The sequence below is a fragment of the Bidens hawaiensis genome, unplaced genomic scaffold (assembly GCF_021521415.1).
Source record: "Bidens hawaiensis isolate Kalapana, Puna unplaced genomic scaffold, B.hawaiensis_p1.1 tig00009828_1, whole genome shotgun sequence".
NCBI classification, from domain to species: domain Eukaryota; kingdom Viridiplantae; phylum Streptophyta; class Magnoliopsida; order Asterales; family Asteraceae; genus Bidens; species Bidens hawaiensis.
Window position 1 is genome coordinate 437742 of NW_027491736.1, and position 15392 is coordinate 453133.

The window sequence follows — 15392 nt, forward strand, 5'->3', positions numbered from 1 at the left end:
TCAATGAAATTATGTGTGGATCCTGAGTCAATCAGAATATGCAGTGTCTTGGTACCCACTGAGCCAGTGATCTTCATTGTGGAATATGAAGACACCCCCATAATTGCATTTAAGGAAATTTGAGGATCAAGTGTTTCATAACTAGGGACCTCCTCTTCTAATTCTTCATCACATATCTCAATAGAAAAAAGTTGTCTATTTTTGCACTAATGAGTGGGTGAGAACTTTTCAGTACAGCTAAAACATTCACCCCTTGCCCTTTTATCAACTATTTCCTTGGTTGTTAAATTTCTAGTAAAAGAGCCTCCTGGTTTAACAGAAAGTGCTGGTAATAAAGGAATATTAGCTGTTGCTAATGGAGTAAGGTTGTAAACAGGTTTAAGGTAGGTGTCAGAAGGTTTAAAAGGTGTTTTATAAGTGGATTTATAAGGTTGGGAATGCAAAAGAGATAAGTTATCAGTTTGTTGTCTAGCCAACATGTATGCTTCAGGTAAATTTCTTGGCCTAAAAAATTTTAAGGGATTGCCAATCTCTGGTTTAAGGGCATTCAAGAAAAGGCTTATGGCATATTCATCACAAAGGGAAACTCAAGTCAATGCTAGATCAAATTCTTGACACAATTTATTTAAGGAATCAATTGTCAAATCATACTGTCTAAGGGATGCTAGGGTTGCCATAGCATTTGGATCAATTACCATAGCAAATCTAGTAGAAATTGAAGCCTTATATTCAGCCCAAGTCATATCTTATATAGTTCCTCCTCTAGATCTGACAAAGGATTGATGCCATAATAATGCGGAATCTTCCAAGTGAATTATGACAATTTTAACCCTAGCATTTTCAGGAGTGACATCAATGGAAAAGAAGTGTTCTACCTTACATAGCCACCCTTCTACATTGGTACCATTGAATTTTGGGAACTCTACCTTAGTTAGCCTGTTAAAGCCACCGAGATTATACCGCTGACCAACCGCATCTTGCTGATTATGGAATTGATTAAACGGCTGTTGTTGTGCTCCATTGTTAGCCATTTGATTAGCCTTTAATTCTTGTAAAGTCGCCAAAACTTCAGCCATTTGTAACGAATTTTGATTCAATTGATTCTTGATAGAATCGATTTCCAGATTAATGGTCGACAATTGATTCATATTCATACCAGCTGTGGCTTCTAATCGTTGTAGAGTTCCATCAAGATCGTTGATGCGTTGTTCTAGGGACTGATTCCGAGTTTGAGCCGCCATGGATAACTAGAGTTATGAATCTGAATTTGAAGGCATCAATTGAATTAGGAATAATTGATCAAACAATTGACCAACTGGATTGAATTGAAACAGAATTGAACATGAATGAAGTAATTTCAGAGGTTGAATCGATCGAACAAATGATCAACTCAAGGAATTGAAATGAAAAAGAAATTGGGAACTGTTTTGCAGCGAATTAGGGTTTGAAATCAAGAGCGTCCAAGGAAGGAACAGCTCAGATACCACTTGATAGAATAGAATTGGGAAATCAGAGAAAAGAGTAATTCGATCAATCAAGCATATCTGTTATTGATTATCAAATCGTTATTATACAGACTTCCAACTAAACCTAACGAACAACCGAACAACTAACTAATTACAATCACAGACTCAACTCGTAACTAATTACAAAACAACCCTTGTACTTAACTATGACCATATTACAAAAGTAGCCCTTATAGTTTGTATATGTAACACAACCCAACCCATTTGCCACCTTTAGTTGTAACCCTATGGCCCGAAACAGGTTTGATCGATAGTGCAATACTTGGTCAAAACTGGTTTTGACTTTTGTTGACCCAAGCCGAACCATTGTGGACGGAAAAAAATCCAAATTGTGAGGCAGATTTAGCCATTTAGGGTCTAGGGCCAGCCAAGGGGCGGCCTCACTCAAATCTCAGTGGGCTTCTATACCTGTAGTGCAGTATTAGGCAAAAACAAACAGGCTCCATTCCATATTTCCGTTTAATTACAGACCCACATGTCTTACACTTTTTCAGGCCCAATTGGGGTCAAAACCCAAATGCATGATATTGATCGGTCATGTCCCATACAAACGTACAGGTGAGTAGAGGTGCATGAACCAGTTCCAAAGTGAAAAGCGGTTCGGATTCGTTAACAAAAAGTGAAAATTGGGTTGACAGAACCTGGTTGAATTAAAACCTGTTTTTATGACATGTTATATTTAACGGGTTTCAATAGAGAGGGCGTCTCATTTTTTTTTACCAATGTACCTAAAAATTTGTTAAATTGGTAGGGTGGTGTTCAATCTATACCAAACTACTCAAATATGTTCCAAGTTCCAACCAATCAAATCATTTGGTGTTCCGTCGCACACTTCACCTAACCGATTTCGGCTAGTGGAAACCGATGGAGTGTTTTTGAAGATGAAACCGATCCGGTTGGGATGCTTTTGAAGATAAAACTGATCGGGAGCCCTTAGCTTAGTGATGCAAACGATCTATTTTGCTAGCAAACTACTCGAGCTCGTATCGATAAAAAGAATGAAACGAGCCAGTCTTTTTTTTTAGCCCGAGCCTCAAATAAAGTTCGTTTAGTCACCGGGCCTTGTACGGAAAGCTCATTTAGGCTCGTCTAGCCTTATCGAGCCTTTTTTATTGTTAAGTTTTACCATTTTTTTTGAACTTCTATGCATTAGTTTCACACTGAATGGTCGAGCTTGAGCCCAGCTTTGGCTCGTTTAAGGTACTACATGAGCTCGAGTCGTCCTTAGCTTCGTTTAAAGGTTTTCTCATAATATATTAATATATATAAAAATTAGGAATGTACATAAATTAATTAAAAAATAATAAACCAGTTGAGCTTGAAAAAACACTCATGAGTCGAGCTCGAGCTCTCGTAAGTCATAACAAGCAAAGCTTGAGTTTGGCTCGACCCGACTCGTTTACACTCATATGCTTGAAAGTAGGGGTGCAAACGAGTCGAGTTGTTCGCGAGCTACTCGAGATCAGCTCGTTAAAAAGCTCGAGCCCGATCCCGAGCTCAAGTCTAAAAGTAAGCTTGTTTAATAAACGAGCTAAACCCGAGCCCGAGCTTCATTTATCGAAATCAAGCTGGCTCGCGAGTCTAAACTAGCCAGTCATTTATATAATTTTTTTTAAAATATATATTTAATAATTATTAGTTAGTATATTTAATGTTATGAAAAAATAAATAAAAATAACTAAATAATATATATTATTTTATACATAAAATTATAATAAAAAATATATAAAAATACTTATAATTATATGAAAAATAATTAATAAATAGTTAACGAGCCGAGTCCGAGCCGAGCTCCAGCTTTGAAAATAGAGCTCGAAACAAGCCGAGCCCGAGCTCGAGCTCTGTATAAGTTAAACGAACCGAGCTCAAGTCTGGTCGAGCTCGGGCTCGGCTCGTTACGTTTGCACCCTACGGCTGAAATCATCTAATTTCTAAGGGGGTGTTTGGCCTTTCTTTAACATGCTTATAGCTTTTTTAGCTTTTTTTTTTACAAAATAAGCTTAGTTTGGTGTTTGTTTTAGCTTTTTAAGCTTATGCTTATAAGCTTATATAAGCTAATTTATAAAAGCTAGTTGGAAGATGGTTTTTAAGCTTATTTAAGGAAGCTTATTTGTGTAAGGGTGTTAAGTTACCCATTTGCTCTCAAAGAAAATGGTTTAATCCAATTAACTCCATTTCACTCCTATTAATTTTTAACAAATCAATTAGTAATTAATACATAATTAATGCATATTGTTCATTTTAACCCGTGAAAAGCACATTTAAAATGTCATTTCATCATAACCTATGTTAGGCGTTAAAATATACCCATGGCCTAAGAGGCAAATGGTGGATAATTAATAAGAGACAACTTATTACTGTAACAATTTAACAACTTATTGGTATTGATAGTCGAGAGTCTAGTGACATTAATGAAATAGATGAAGACACGAGTACACAACGTAGAATAGATGATTTATACATGAGTGCAGTTAGAGATATGATTGCAGGAGATCTAGCCAAACAAAGATAAATGTTTATTGAATATTAGTGTATTTTTGTAGAAATTTGTGTCATTCTCGATATAAATTGATCCAAAAATGATGGTATAACTCATAGAAATAAAGTAGATACATATAAAATATAAGTTATGTGATAATATGTAACAATGCATCTTTTGATCATTTTTCTAATATAAGCTAAATAAAAAAAGATAACACAAACACTTCAAAAAAGCTTATCAAATAGTTAAAAAAAAGCTATAAACTTCTATCCAATAAAAGCATAATCTAAATAATAAAAATAAAAGCCAGGCCGAACACCCCTAAATCGCCAAACGGCCGCATATCATAAATGATACATCAGTTGGATCCGTAGCAATGGTATAATCATGGTCACTCAAAACAGTTGAAAATATCCAGCAACAATTTGATTCGATCCATCCGTATCTGTATGTATCAGATGTTGGTGAAGAAGCCCTTACTGACTCTCACATTCATCACACTCATCTTATTATTCGCCGTCATCTCTCTATCTCCTTCTTCTTCACAGATCCGTCTCAATTACGCCGCCACGTAAGCCCTAATTTCCTCCTTTAATAGGTCACCATAACTAACTAATTCTGGACCAAATTGAACTTTGAATTGCAGTACGGCGTCTGATATATGGAGCGCTAAACGGATTCTGGGCTGGCGGCCTTGTCAATGGTGGATTCAAGGACATTTGACAGGTCAGTTTGATTACGAATTGGTTTTTGAGTTTTAGGTTTTCATTAACACCAAGTACAAATGATAGTGTAGGACTATTAGGTTTCCGTTTTGCCTGATTAATGCCAGTACTAGTGTTTTCATGTATGCCTAGGGCTAGCCAATTTCTGACATGAAGTTATACAAGTTTCGGTAGTTTAAACAACACCTGTTAATAACACTGTAAACCAACCATACGTTTATGTTCGTTCGTTTAATAAATGAACGAACATGAACAAGAAATTCCGTTCGATTAGTTAAACAAGTGAACACGAACACTAACAGAGCCCCCGCTCGTTCAACTGTGTTCGTGAACACTCGATAATGTGTTCATGAGCGTTCGTTTGTATATGTTGTTTATGAAAGTTTTTGTACATTTATTTATATTATCTAAACATTTTATATTCTTTAATTTATTACCCCTAACATAAAATAGGAAACCATATTCTCACTTTGTTTCTATTTCCTTTCTCATTATTCACATTAATGAATACATCGATCTCAACCTCTAGGCTATGCCGATTTTATTTGTGTCCGCTTGTGTTCGTGAACACATTCATTTCCTTAACGAATGAATCTGAACATAAAATCTTATTCGGTAGGTGTTCGTGAACACATTATTCCCTTAACAAACGAACATGAACAGGGCCTTGTTTGTGTTCGTTCCGTTCGTTTACAGCCCTACTCGATAACTTGTTAATGAAATCAATGGCATATGTCTTGGTTACCTTACGTCTCGTACTTGGAATTTTTTATTAAAATATGTTAATGTTTATGTATTAGCTAAGACTTCCATATAATATTTATCGTGCCCCTAAAGAGGTCACCTCGTCTAAACTGTTTCTAAACATGTTTGTATCTTGTCGTGTCTGTATCTAGCACCACAAGTAATCGTCTGTCATGGCTGACCTATGCATGCAGTAAAATGTCAATACGTGATTTAGGGTTTTTTTAATTGAGTCAAATCTTTGAATTGTCTTGAATGCAGACAATTGCAATTGGTTTTATGTGTTGAAATGCTGCAGCTCTACCAGCTGAAACTAATGGTTACATTCGAGTGGATTGTTATGGTGGCCTTAATCAAATGAGGAGGGATGTAAGTACTCATAGTATTTACAATCATTGCCATTTTGCTGTTCAATTGGAACAATATAATCTGATGCTTATATTGTTTGTAGTTGTGTGATGGTGTTGGTGTTGCAAGATTACTAAATGCAACTCTCGTGTTACCAAAGTTTGAAGTGGCTGCATATTGGAACGAATCAAGGTACTTTATGTTATTAATACTTATTACTTCTATTAGAAACCTAATTATCACTTGTAAAGATTTTAATGCAATCCTTCTGTTCATCTTCAGTGGATTTGCAGATGTATTTGATGTGGACTACTTCATTCAACAGCTGAAAGGATTTATAAATGTTGTAAAAGAATTACCTGCAGAAATTGCATCAAAAGAACCCGTTAGAGTAGATTGCAGTAAACGCAAAGGCCAATTTGATTATGTTGAAAGTGTTCTTCCTTCTTTATTGCAGCATCGTTACATTTCTATTACACCTGCAATGAGCCAAAGACGCGATAGGTAATTTATCATCTTATAGTTTCCTTAAAGTTTTATAATATTATTAGGTCTTTAAACCTAAGAAATTTTGTAGGTTTCCACTGTATGCAAAGGCTGCACTTTGTCAAGCATGTTACAGTGCCTTACGTTTAACACCCGCTTTGGAGAAAACAAGCAAGGAGCTTCTAGAAGCCATACCGAAACCGTTTTTATCTCTTCACCTTCGTTTTGAGCCCGATATGGTAGCCTACAGTCAATGTGAATACACCGGGCTTTCACGGGCCTCTATGGAGGCTATAGATGCTGCACGTGGGGACCGGAAACCGTGGACTGGTGAAACAGCCCGTGTTTGGAGAAACCGAGGAAAATGTCCGCTTACACCAAACGAAACCGTTTTCATTCTTCAATCACTTTTAATCCCGAAAAACACAAATATTTATTTAGCAGCGGGAGACGGGATTATGGAGTTGGAAGGGTTAACCTCAGTTTACACAAACGTTGTTACAAAATCGTATCTTTTGAGCGGTGAAGATTTTAAGAATATGCACGGGAACACGAAAGCTGCATTGGATTATTACGTGTCGATTAGTAGTGACGCGTATGTAGCAACTTATTTTGGTAATATGGATAAGATGGTGGCTGCAATGAGGGCTTATAAAGGGTTGTATAAAACTTTGTTTTTAAATAGGAAGGATTTTGCAGAGTTTACTAGTCAGGGGTTAAAAGGGAAAGACTTGATGAAAGCACTAAAAAAGGCTCATGAAGAGGATTTTGTAATGGGTAGAGGTTCTGCATTGCCAGATTGCTTTTGTGACTTCAAATTGTGATATTGTTATTGTATTGGTTTCTTTTGTGCATTTGAAATTGTTATTTTAAGGCAGTAACAGTTTTGTTTTTTTAATTGGTTTGTATTTAAGATTCATGATGCTTAGTGTTTTATTAATTTGAATTCATGGGCTGAGAATGGTTTGATCATAGTTGACATGGTAACCCATTTAGAACCTCATTTCATGGTATTGTGCTTGGATCAAACCAAACCACTATGTTTTATTGTGCTTGAACCAAGTGTTCAGTTATTTTGAGCAAGAAACATAAGCATGAGATCAAACTGTCCACCAAGTGCAATCTAAATAGAGTGCATTGAGAGAAATTAACATGAACGATTGTAGTCATTGTATCGATCGTGATATGTACCAGATGAAGGTTGAAATCGTAAGACAGTGGAATTGGGAATAGTTTCATTATTGCTTAATGGATGGAAAGAAGAAAAGAGTTAGGCTTCTGAGTTTTTTTGTAGGAAGGAAATAAAAGAAAATAATAAAAAGGGTGTTTCAGATATTCATTAAAAGAAAGAAATGAGAGAAAAGGAAGATGCTTGAAGAGTAAAATAGAATGAAAGTGTTTTTTTCAAATTGGAAGGAAAGTGAAGAAAGGAAAGAAGTAAGCGTAGGAAAAGAAAAGAGTAGACCGGAAAGAGAAACTTTCCTTTCAGTTTCATTCTTTCGTCAAATGACTTGGGAACACAAAGTAAATGTTTCTAATAACTTAAATTTAATTATGTAATTTTTTTGTTTTTAAAATGAGATTGTTCTTCCATATTTTTGTGACTTCAAATTCGTTGTTCGGCCAATGGCATGATGACAAGTGCCTCTCAAATCTCATTGAATTTCATCGTGAAGATAGATTGGGATATATGTAATAAGAGTAGTTAGGGAAAAGATATATGTAAAAATTCTTAAAAAAGCATTCCAATTTAAGTAACTCAACTTTCTTATTTTATTAAACTAAAGGATTTAACACAATTTTTAGCATCTTTAATTTTTTTTTTCACATCGAAAATCTTTTTATCTTTTTTTATGTTTATGTTGAGTGGTGACGAGAATTTTATTTTTTATTTTTAAAAATTTAATATAATTAACATTTTTTCTAATTTTTTAAATTTAACTACATATATTGTAAATCCCGACCCCCACATTTTATCTTTTATTGGTTTCTTAAAACAAAATAAATCGATATGACTTAATTTGAAGATTTAGAAAAACTACTACTTAGTTCAAACATTTTTGAAATATGTTTCCCTTTCTGCAAGTGCATCATCTTCAGCCATGGCTATCAAATCATTCTCCAGGCAAACCAAAACCATAACCCTAACCCATCTCTTCAAACCATACTCCTCTCAACCACCATCACCACACCTAATCAACGACATATCCCGCATCCTCAGCGACTACCGTAGCCCCAAACACGACATCGTTTCAGCCCTAACCCCATACTCATCCACCATCACACCCAACTTACTCGAACAAGTACTCAAACGCTGCAACAACTTACCCTTCTCAGCTCACCGCTTCTTCATTTGGGCTCAAACCATACCCAATTTCACACCTACTAAACCCACCTTCCATATATTAATTAACATATTAGGCAAAACCAAACTCTTCGCCTTAATTTGGGACCTTTTAGGTGAAATTAAACAGTTTCCGCACTCGTATTCGTTCAATATCGGCCCGACACGTTTCGGTTGATATTTATCGCTTACGCTAGAGCGAATTTACCTTCCGATGCGATTCGGGCTTTTAATAACATGACTGAGTATGGGATTAACCCTAGTGTTGATGACTTGGATAATGTTTTATATGTGTTGTGTAAGAGAAGGCACGTGCGGGACGCGCAGGCGTTTTTCGATAAGGTTAAGAACGAGTTTAACCCAACGGTGAAGACGTATAGTATGTTGGTGAGGGGGTGGGGGTATGTTGGGGAATTGGAGTGTGCGCGGAAGGTGTTCGATGAAATGCTTGTGAGAGGGTGTGGTGTGGATGTGGATGCGCAGGCGTATAATGGTTTGTTGGAGGCGTTGTGTAAAGGCGGGAATGTGGGTGAGGCGCGTGAGGTGTTCCGTGGGATGAGGGCGAAAGGGGTGGAGCCGGATGCGTTTAGTTATTCGGTGTTTGTTCATGCGGCGTGTAGTGCGAATGATGTGCGTTCGGCGTTTAGGGTGCTTGATAGGATGAAGAGGTATGGTCTTGTTCCGAATGTGTTTACTTACAACGCCGTTGTTAATAGGTTGTGTAGGAATGATAAGATTGAGGAAGCGTACCAGCTGTTGGACGAAATGCTTGAGAGAAAAGTGAAACCGGACGTGTGGAGCTACAATGCTATTTTAGCTTACCATTGTAACCGGTTGGAAGTTAACATGGCTACTAAAGTGATATCGAGAATGGATAAAGATTCGTGTGACCCTGATCGGCATACGTATAACATGCTGCTAAAGATGTTGATTAGGGTCAGTCGGTTCGATAGGGTCACGGAGCTATGGGAGAAGATGGAGTCGAGCGATTTTCATCCATTGGCTTCAACATACGCAGTCATGGTTCATGGGTTTTGTAGGAAGAAAGGGAAGCTAGAGGACGCGTGTAGGTATTTTGAAATGATGGTCGATGATGGCATACCGCCATACGCTGCAACTTGTGAACTTTTGAGGAATAAGATTATAGGATTAGGGTTTGCAGAGCAAGTAGAGATTCTTGCTGATAAGATGGAAAGGAGCACTAGTTGTACTATACAAGAGCTTTCTTGTATTATGAGAGGTAATAGGAAGAACATAAAGTTAACTAAAGAAGAAGATAGCTCAGAAGAGAGTGATTATTGACAATTGATACAAATACTGATTTGTTTGATTGTATCCTTGGTAATGTAGGATTTAAATTATCTGCTTTTCGGTATATCTTCAAAAAAGCGTTATTTTCTTCGAGCTGAGGCTGGCTCGGCTCTGCTCAACTCGGCTCACTTGTTAAGTAGCCCTACTATGAAGCGGATAAAATGCATCAAGAACACGCAAATCTTGTATTCATACTTGGTAAATTATAATGTACATTGTAAAAACACCTAATTTCATTCTTCTGTAGCCACCAAAACTTCATGATGTTTAGAATTACAATTATTAATCAACATTTGCAAAATCAGAGAAGCTTCAGAAACCGCCGGCCCTTGTGGTACATATTGGCCAAAAACCGACAAATATTTTACAGCAACAACGAGCTCGGATTCATTCATATCGCAAGAAATCATACTGTTCCATTCTTTTGCCTCCCCTTCTAAGCAAATACCATATAACAAAGCAGCAAAAACAGTAGGACAGTATCTAATTCCCACTTTCTCACTCAACTGCAAAGCAATACTAAGCATTCCGTGAAGACAAAGGCATACAACAATAGTACTGTATGCAGCAAGTCTTGTATCATGACCGTCTGATATCATCCTGCTGTTAATATCCAAAAACATCGAGTGTTTTGCATCGTTATGTTTCTCAGAAGACTTTGTAAAACCATTCACCAGATGATGAAATGCGACAGCATTCGGGTTGCATTTGTTCTTTAACATTTGTTCAAAAAAGAAAGCTGCTTTTGCAAGTTTTCCAGTTTTACAATAACTTCCTATTAATATACTGTAAGTAACAACATTAGGCATCACTCCATGTAATTTCATCTCTTTTAATACTCTCTCAGCACCAATATTATCTCCTTTTTGACAAAATCCATTAATTAACGAAGTGTAAGTGACCACATTCGGCTTACAATTCTGTTTCACCATACGGTTAAAAATTACCAAAGCACCGTCGATATCAAGTTGCTTCACATACCCGTCTATGATCGTAGAGTAACTAAACTCATCTGGTGAAACACGTGATTTAATCATGTTTTTTACACAAGAAACCGCGTCTTCTAATTTACCGTTTTTGCAGTATCCCTTGATCATTGCATTATACACAACAACATCAAGATTCATACCTTCTTGAATTGCAAGTTCAAAGAGCTTCTTCGCCTCGTTAATCTCTTGATTTCTAATAAACCCATCGATTAACGTTGCGTATACGAATTTATCAGGTGGAATCTTTTGATCAAGCATGTTAGAAAGCAAGTTCTTGGCAGCAGGAAGCTTGCCTTTTTTGCAGAGTCCGTTGATCAGAACATTATACACCCCTGCATCCGGGAATACTTTTCTTTCAGTCATCTTTTCCAATATTATTATCGCGGTTTCGATCTCGCCTAAAACAACAATCCCGTGAATAAGAGAACTGTAAGTTAAAAGGTCTGGTTTTTCGCCATTATCAACCATCTTAACCAACAAATCTAGGGCTTTGTTGATATCATTTTGTCTACAATATGCATTTAACAAAGGCGTATAAGTTAACTTATTAAGCCTTAATCCTCTTCTTGCAGCCTGTTCCACAAGCTGCTCAGCTTCTTCAACTTTCCCATGCTTACAAGAATCATATATTAGAATATTATACGTAACAATATCCGGTGCACAACCGATCTCAATCATGTTTTTCAACATTTCAACTCCTTTCATCTTGTGACCATGCCGACATTGAGCATCAATAATACTGTTGTAAACATGTACATTTATCACCAAACCTCTCGATTTCATCTCGCTCATAAGTCTATCTACAAGCCCGAAATTTCCTTCCTTGCAAAAACCATTTATTATCACTCCATACGTCTCAACCGCAGGCAAAAAGCCCTTTAATTTAAGCTCTTTAAACAACAAAAACGCTTTCTTGACATCACCCTTTTTACAATAACCATAAATGAGCGTATTGTAGAAAACAATGTTCGGTATACAACCTTGTCCCCATCGGTCCACAATCAACTTTCTACCTTGTTCAACCTTTCCAATCTTACAAAACGCATGCACCATTATACAAGTACTATAATTATCCACCTCATTTCTTTGAAGCATTTCATCATACACCTGGTGTGCAGTTTCCAAACGATCATTCCTCACAAGCCCGGTTAACAAAGAATTACACGCAAACACATTCGGAACACTATCATACGTTCTAACCGCAAACGCATAAAATTCACAAGCTTTATCGATCAACCCGCATCCCGAATACGCTTTAACTAAAACACCCAAAGCATCAATGGTAGGCACTTTATTCTCACATTTCATATGAATAAACACCGAATCAATCTCTCGAAAATAATTCGACTTAGCCAAGAGCTTTAAAAGGTTAGAATAAGCAAACCCATCAAGGGTATCGTTACACGGTCTGCGGGTAATCCAATTAAAGAACTGTAAGCCCGAATCAACGTGGCGAATTTTATCGAACACTTGGTGTGCAACATCTGATGGGACGATATTAAGCTCCGAAAACCGAGTTTCGAGTGTGTTTTCCCAGTTGGGGTGTTGGGTTTTGAGGATTTGACAGATTTCGTTGATGATTCTCTTGATATGATATGGGACTTTGGATGGTGATTGAGGTTTGTGAGTGTTATTGGGTGTGATGCGAGAGAGAAGAGTCTTAGACATAATAGTTGCTAATTTTTTTGAATATTGATGGTTTTATAATGTACTTTCTTTAGTGCAGACGGGCCGAGTTGTTAGCTGTGTTTACGGTTCGGTTTTTGCGGTTTTTAAATTAAATCGTGAATCAAACCGTTAGCAACAGTGTTTGATTTTTATAAACCGAAATCAAACCGTTGAACTCTTAAACCGAACCGTTAGTAACGGTTTGGTTTCACAGTTTGAACCAGATGAAGTTTCATACAAAATATCAAAAATAATTTATAATATTTTATGGTAGAGCTCTCAATTTATATATAATTTTACAAGGCTAAAAACCAAATGATTTTTGGGTTTTTATTTAGAAATTTGAAAGGCTTTTTAAAGTCATGAGTTTCAGATTTGGGCTTAGCCCGTTGTTTTATATTTACTGTCATTGTAAGTAATAATTTATATTATATGTTAAATAATTTTTATTTGATTATTTATAGTAATATATTTGTATGCGTGCGTGAACACACATATATATAGGGGAATTTTTTGAGAACTATGGTAAGTTTTAAGAACTTAAGAGTTCCACTCTGTACCACATATTTAATTAAATGGATTAGAATATGTGGTTGAGATTAAATATGACAAAAAAAATCAAAGTAGGATAGAAAATAAAGATGTAAGTGGTTACACTAATTTTTACGTCCGTTATACATGTGTAAAAAGTCAACTCGGTGCGTAAAAAATTCTGCAATTTTTTTACGTATATGTAACCTACATATATTACACATGTGTAAAAAAAATCGAAAAAAAATCGTTACACTGAGTTCTTTCGAGTACTTAAAACTCAAAGGAGTTCTCATTTGAAATCACACACACATATATATATACATATATATATATATATATTACATATAAAACATATAAAGAGGAGAAAATGGTAATTAAACACATTCCGATGAGACGCCATAATATTTATGACATCCGGCATTGTTTAATTATCCGGCAGCCTCTCCGACGACTTTACTTCTTTAATTCATTTTCAATCCCCTTCCCCTGCTTTCAATTACCGCATTCAATCTCCCTATTCAATCCAACGACGCCCCTTCCTCTGCTTTCAATCACCGCATTCAATCCAACGACGCTTAAGAATCACCCAACGCTTCAAATTGTTACCGTCTATTTCAGTCGATGTCAATATCTCTCCATCACTTAATTGGGTAATTAGGGTTTTTGATTGTTGATAACGATCTTGTTTCCAGTTCTCCTACGACCGAACGTAAGGTAAATTATCTATCAATTTTACAAAATTGTTTATGCACATAATCGATTTTACAAAATTATCTATCAATTGTTAGTGATTCATTATTGACCTAACTGTTACATAATCGATTCGGTAGGATCTATCAATTGCAGTTTAACCTACTATTTTGTAACCAGTCATGTTTTCTGTTATATTAGGTATGTTGTGTGGATATAAATCCAAGCTTAATCTCGATCATTTGGATTCACAGTTAGGGTTCATCGTTTGCAGGTTCAGGTATTTGATTTAATTATGGGATACAAATTTGTTTTTCACCTTGTTTAGTCAATCATTTAGCCGCATAAACGATTTTGATGCTTGTTCAATCAATTGATCAAAAGCACAATATGATTTGTGGCCTCTTTTGATTTGTGTGGGTTGGGTTTAATTGGGGTATCTTGTTAATGATTTTGTTCAATATTGAATGTTCAGTTTGATGTTTGTTGTTTCACTTTGAATTAAACATCATATTTTGAATGATGGTTCTTGATGTTAGCCTTTGATTAACATACATTGTAACAACCCTGATTTTAGGGCCTGAATTTTTTTTTTAAAACGCCTCTACTTATACCGACTTGTGAGAAAATCAAAGTTCAACAATATAGAAAGTAATCACAAGAAATATTTAATAATTAGTTATAGCGAGTATAATATTTACTTATTAAAACCAGAAACGAACACATTCGACGTATAATATGCCGACATAACATTTCTGTCATAGCTACGCGGTATATAATAACATGATACCGTAAAATGATGTAATATTAAATGAATTATAATATTAATTATTAAGTGAAATTTATGGTTGTGATTATTTGTGTACAATAGTAAATATCGACGAGTGAGTAACTGTACACGACCGACACCAGTAGCGGTGTAATCACGACTACTTATGCGAATTAGTATTATATTAATTGCTATGATTGTATGTCATGTTGAAATTACTTGATGGCCTGATTATTAGTGGCTTACTATATTATTTTAGATTGGGAACGCGATATAAGTCGCACCGGCTCTTAGACACGAACTGAATAAATAAATATGAGCACATACTATTTACTATCGAATAGAAGTTGTTACTAAATATTTATTTTAGTTAAACAATGATAGGGAATTATAAAACTCGAAGATGAAACGTCTAGACTTAACTTGTCAGTTCGCGCATAGTGTCTAACACTATGATATTATTATTAGGATGACTAAAATATTTCATGAACACTTAAGTTTAGTTCGGATTATACATATGAACATCATTAATATCTATAACGAAAAAGATTGTGTAACCAACGAGCGAAGCGTTAAACGAGTAAAGGGTTCGTTAGCAGTGTCCTACACTGTTTACATACCGGCATATTCTAGAACTCCAAAAATCAGAATTTATTTATTTATTTATTATTGTTATTATTAATACATTTGGAATTTAATTAGTAATATTAATAATAGAAATTAAGTGGTTGGGTGTTGTGAGCTTCAAAGACATGCAACCAGTAAACACACTTTTG

General features: G+C 35.7%; 2 protein-coding genes and 1 pseudogene across 3 annotated transcripts; 2 read left to right on the plus strand and 1 right to left on the minus strand.

The window, feature by feature from the left end:
* The first annotated feature begins 4457 nt into the window (after positions 1 to 4457).
* On the plus strand, positions 4458 to 7178 carry LOC143533655 (O-fucosyltransferase 13-like). 2 transcript variants are annotated; one of them, XM_077028357.1, is made up of 6 exons: positions 4458 to 4579; positions 4655 to 4734; positions 5776 to 5846; positions 5929 to 6017; positions 6108 to 6329; positions 6403 to 7178. In XM_077028357.1, exons 1-6 carry the CDS (start codon positions 4458 to 4460, stop codon positions 7133 to 7135), a joined length of 1317 nt encoding a protein of 438 aa, XP_076884472.1. In that variant the 3' UTR covers positions 7136 to 7178. The 2 variants fall into 2 exon arrangements, with proteins under 2 accessions (XP_076884472.1, XP_076884473.1); XM_077028358.1 differs by lacking the exon at positions 4458 to 4579 and having other exon boundaries at positions 5739 to 5846.
* A 1235-nt stretch (positions 7179 to 8413) lies between these two features.
* LOC143533656 (pentatricopeptide repeat-containing protein At1g52640, mitochondrial-like) lies at positions 8414 to 10038 on the plus strand (annotated as a pseudogene).
* A 109-nt stretch (positions 10039 to 10147) lies between these two features.
* Positions 10148 to 12623, minus strand: LOC143533657 (uncharacterized). The gene has a single exon (XM_077028359.1). It carries the CDS (start codon positions 12621 to 12623, stop codon positions 10200 to 10202), a length of 2424 nt encoding a protein of 807 aa, XP_076884474.1. The 3' UTR covers positions 10148 to 10199.
* Positions 12624 to 15392: the final 2769 nt, after the last annotated feature.

Bases quoted from the DNA above. Each gene is read 5' to 3' on its own strand.
- LOC143533655 (XM_077028357.1), top strand. From the start codon at position 4,458: ATGTATCAGATGTTGGTGAAGAAGCCCTTACTGACTCTCACATTCATC. The intron at 4,580-4,654 runs GTAAGCCCTAAT...TTTGAATTGCAG, and splicing joins CGTCTCAATTACGCCGCCAC to TACGGCGTCTGATATATGGA. The intron at 5,847-5,928 runs GTAAGTACTCAT...TATTGTTTGTAG, and splicing joins TTAATCAAATGAGGAGGGAT to TTGTGTGATGGTGTTGGTGT.
- LOC143533657 (XM_077028359.1), bottom strand. From the start codon at position 12,623: ATGTCTAAGACTCTTCTCTCTCGCATCACACCCAATAACACTCACAAA.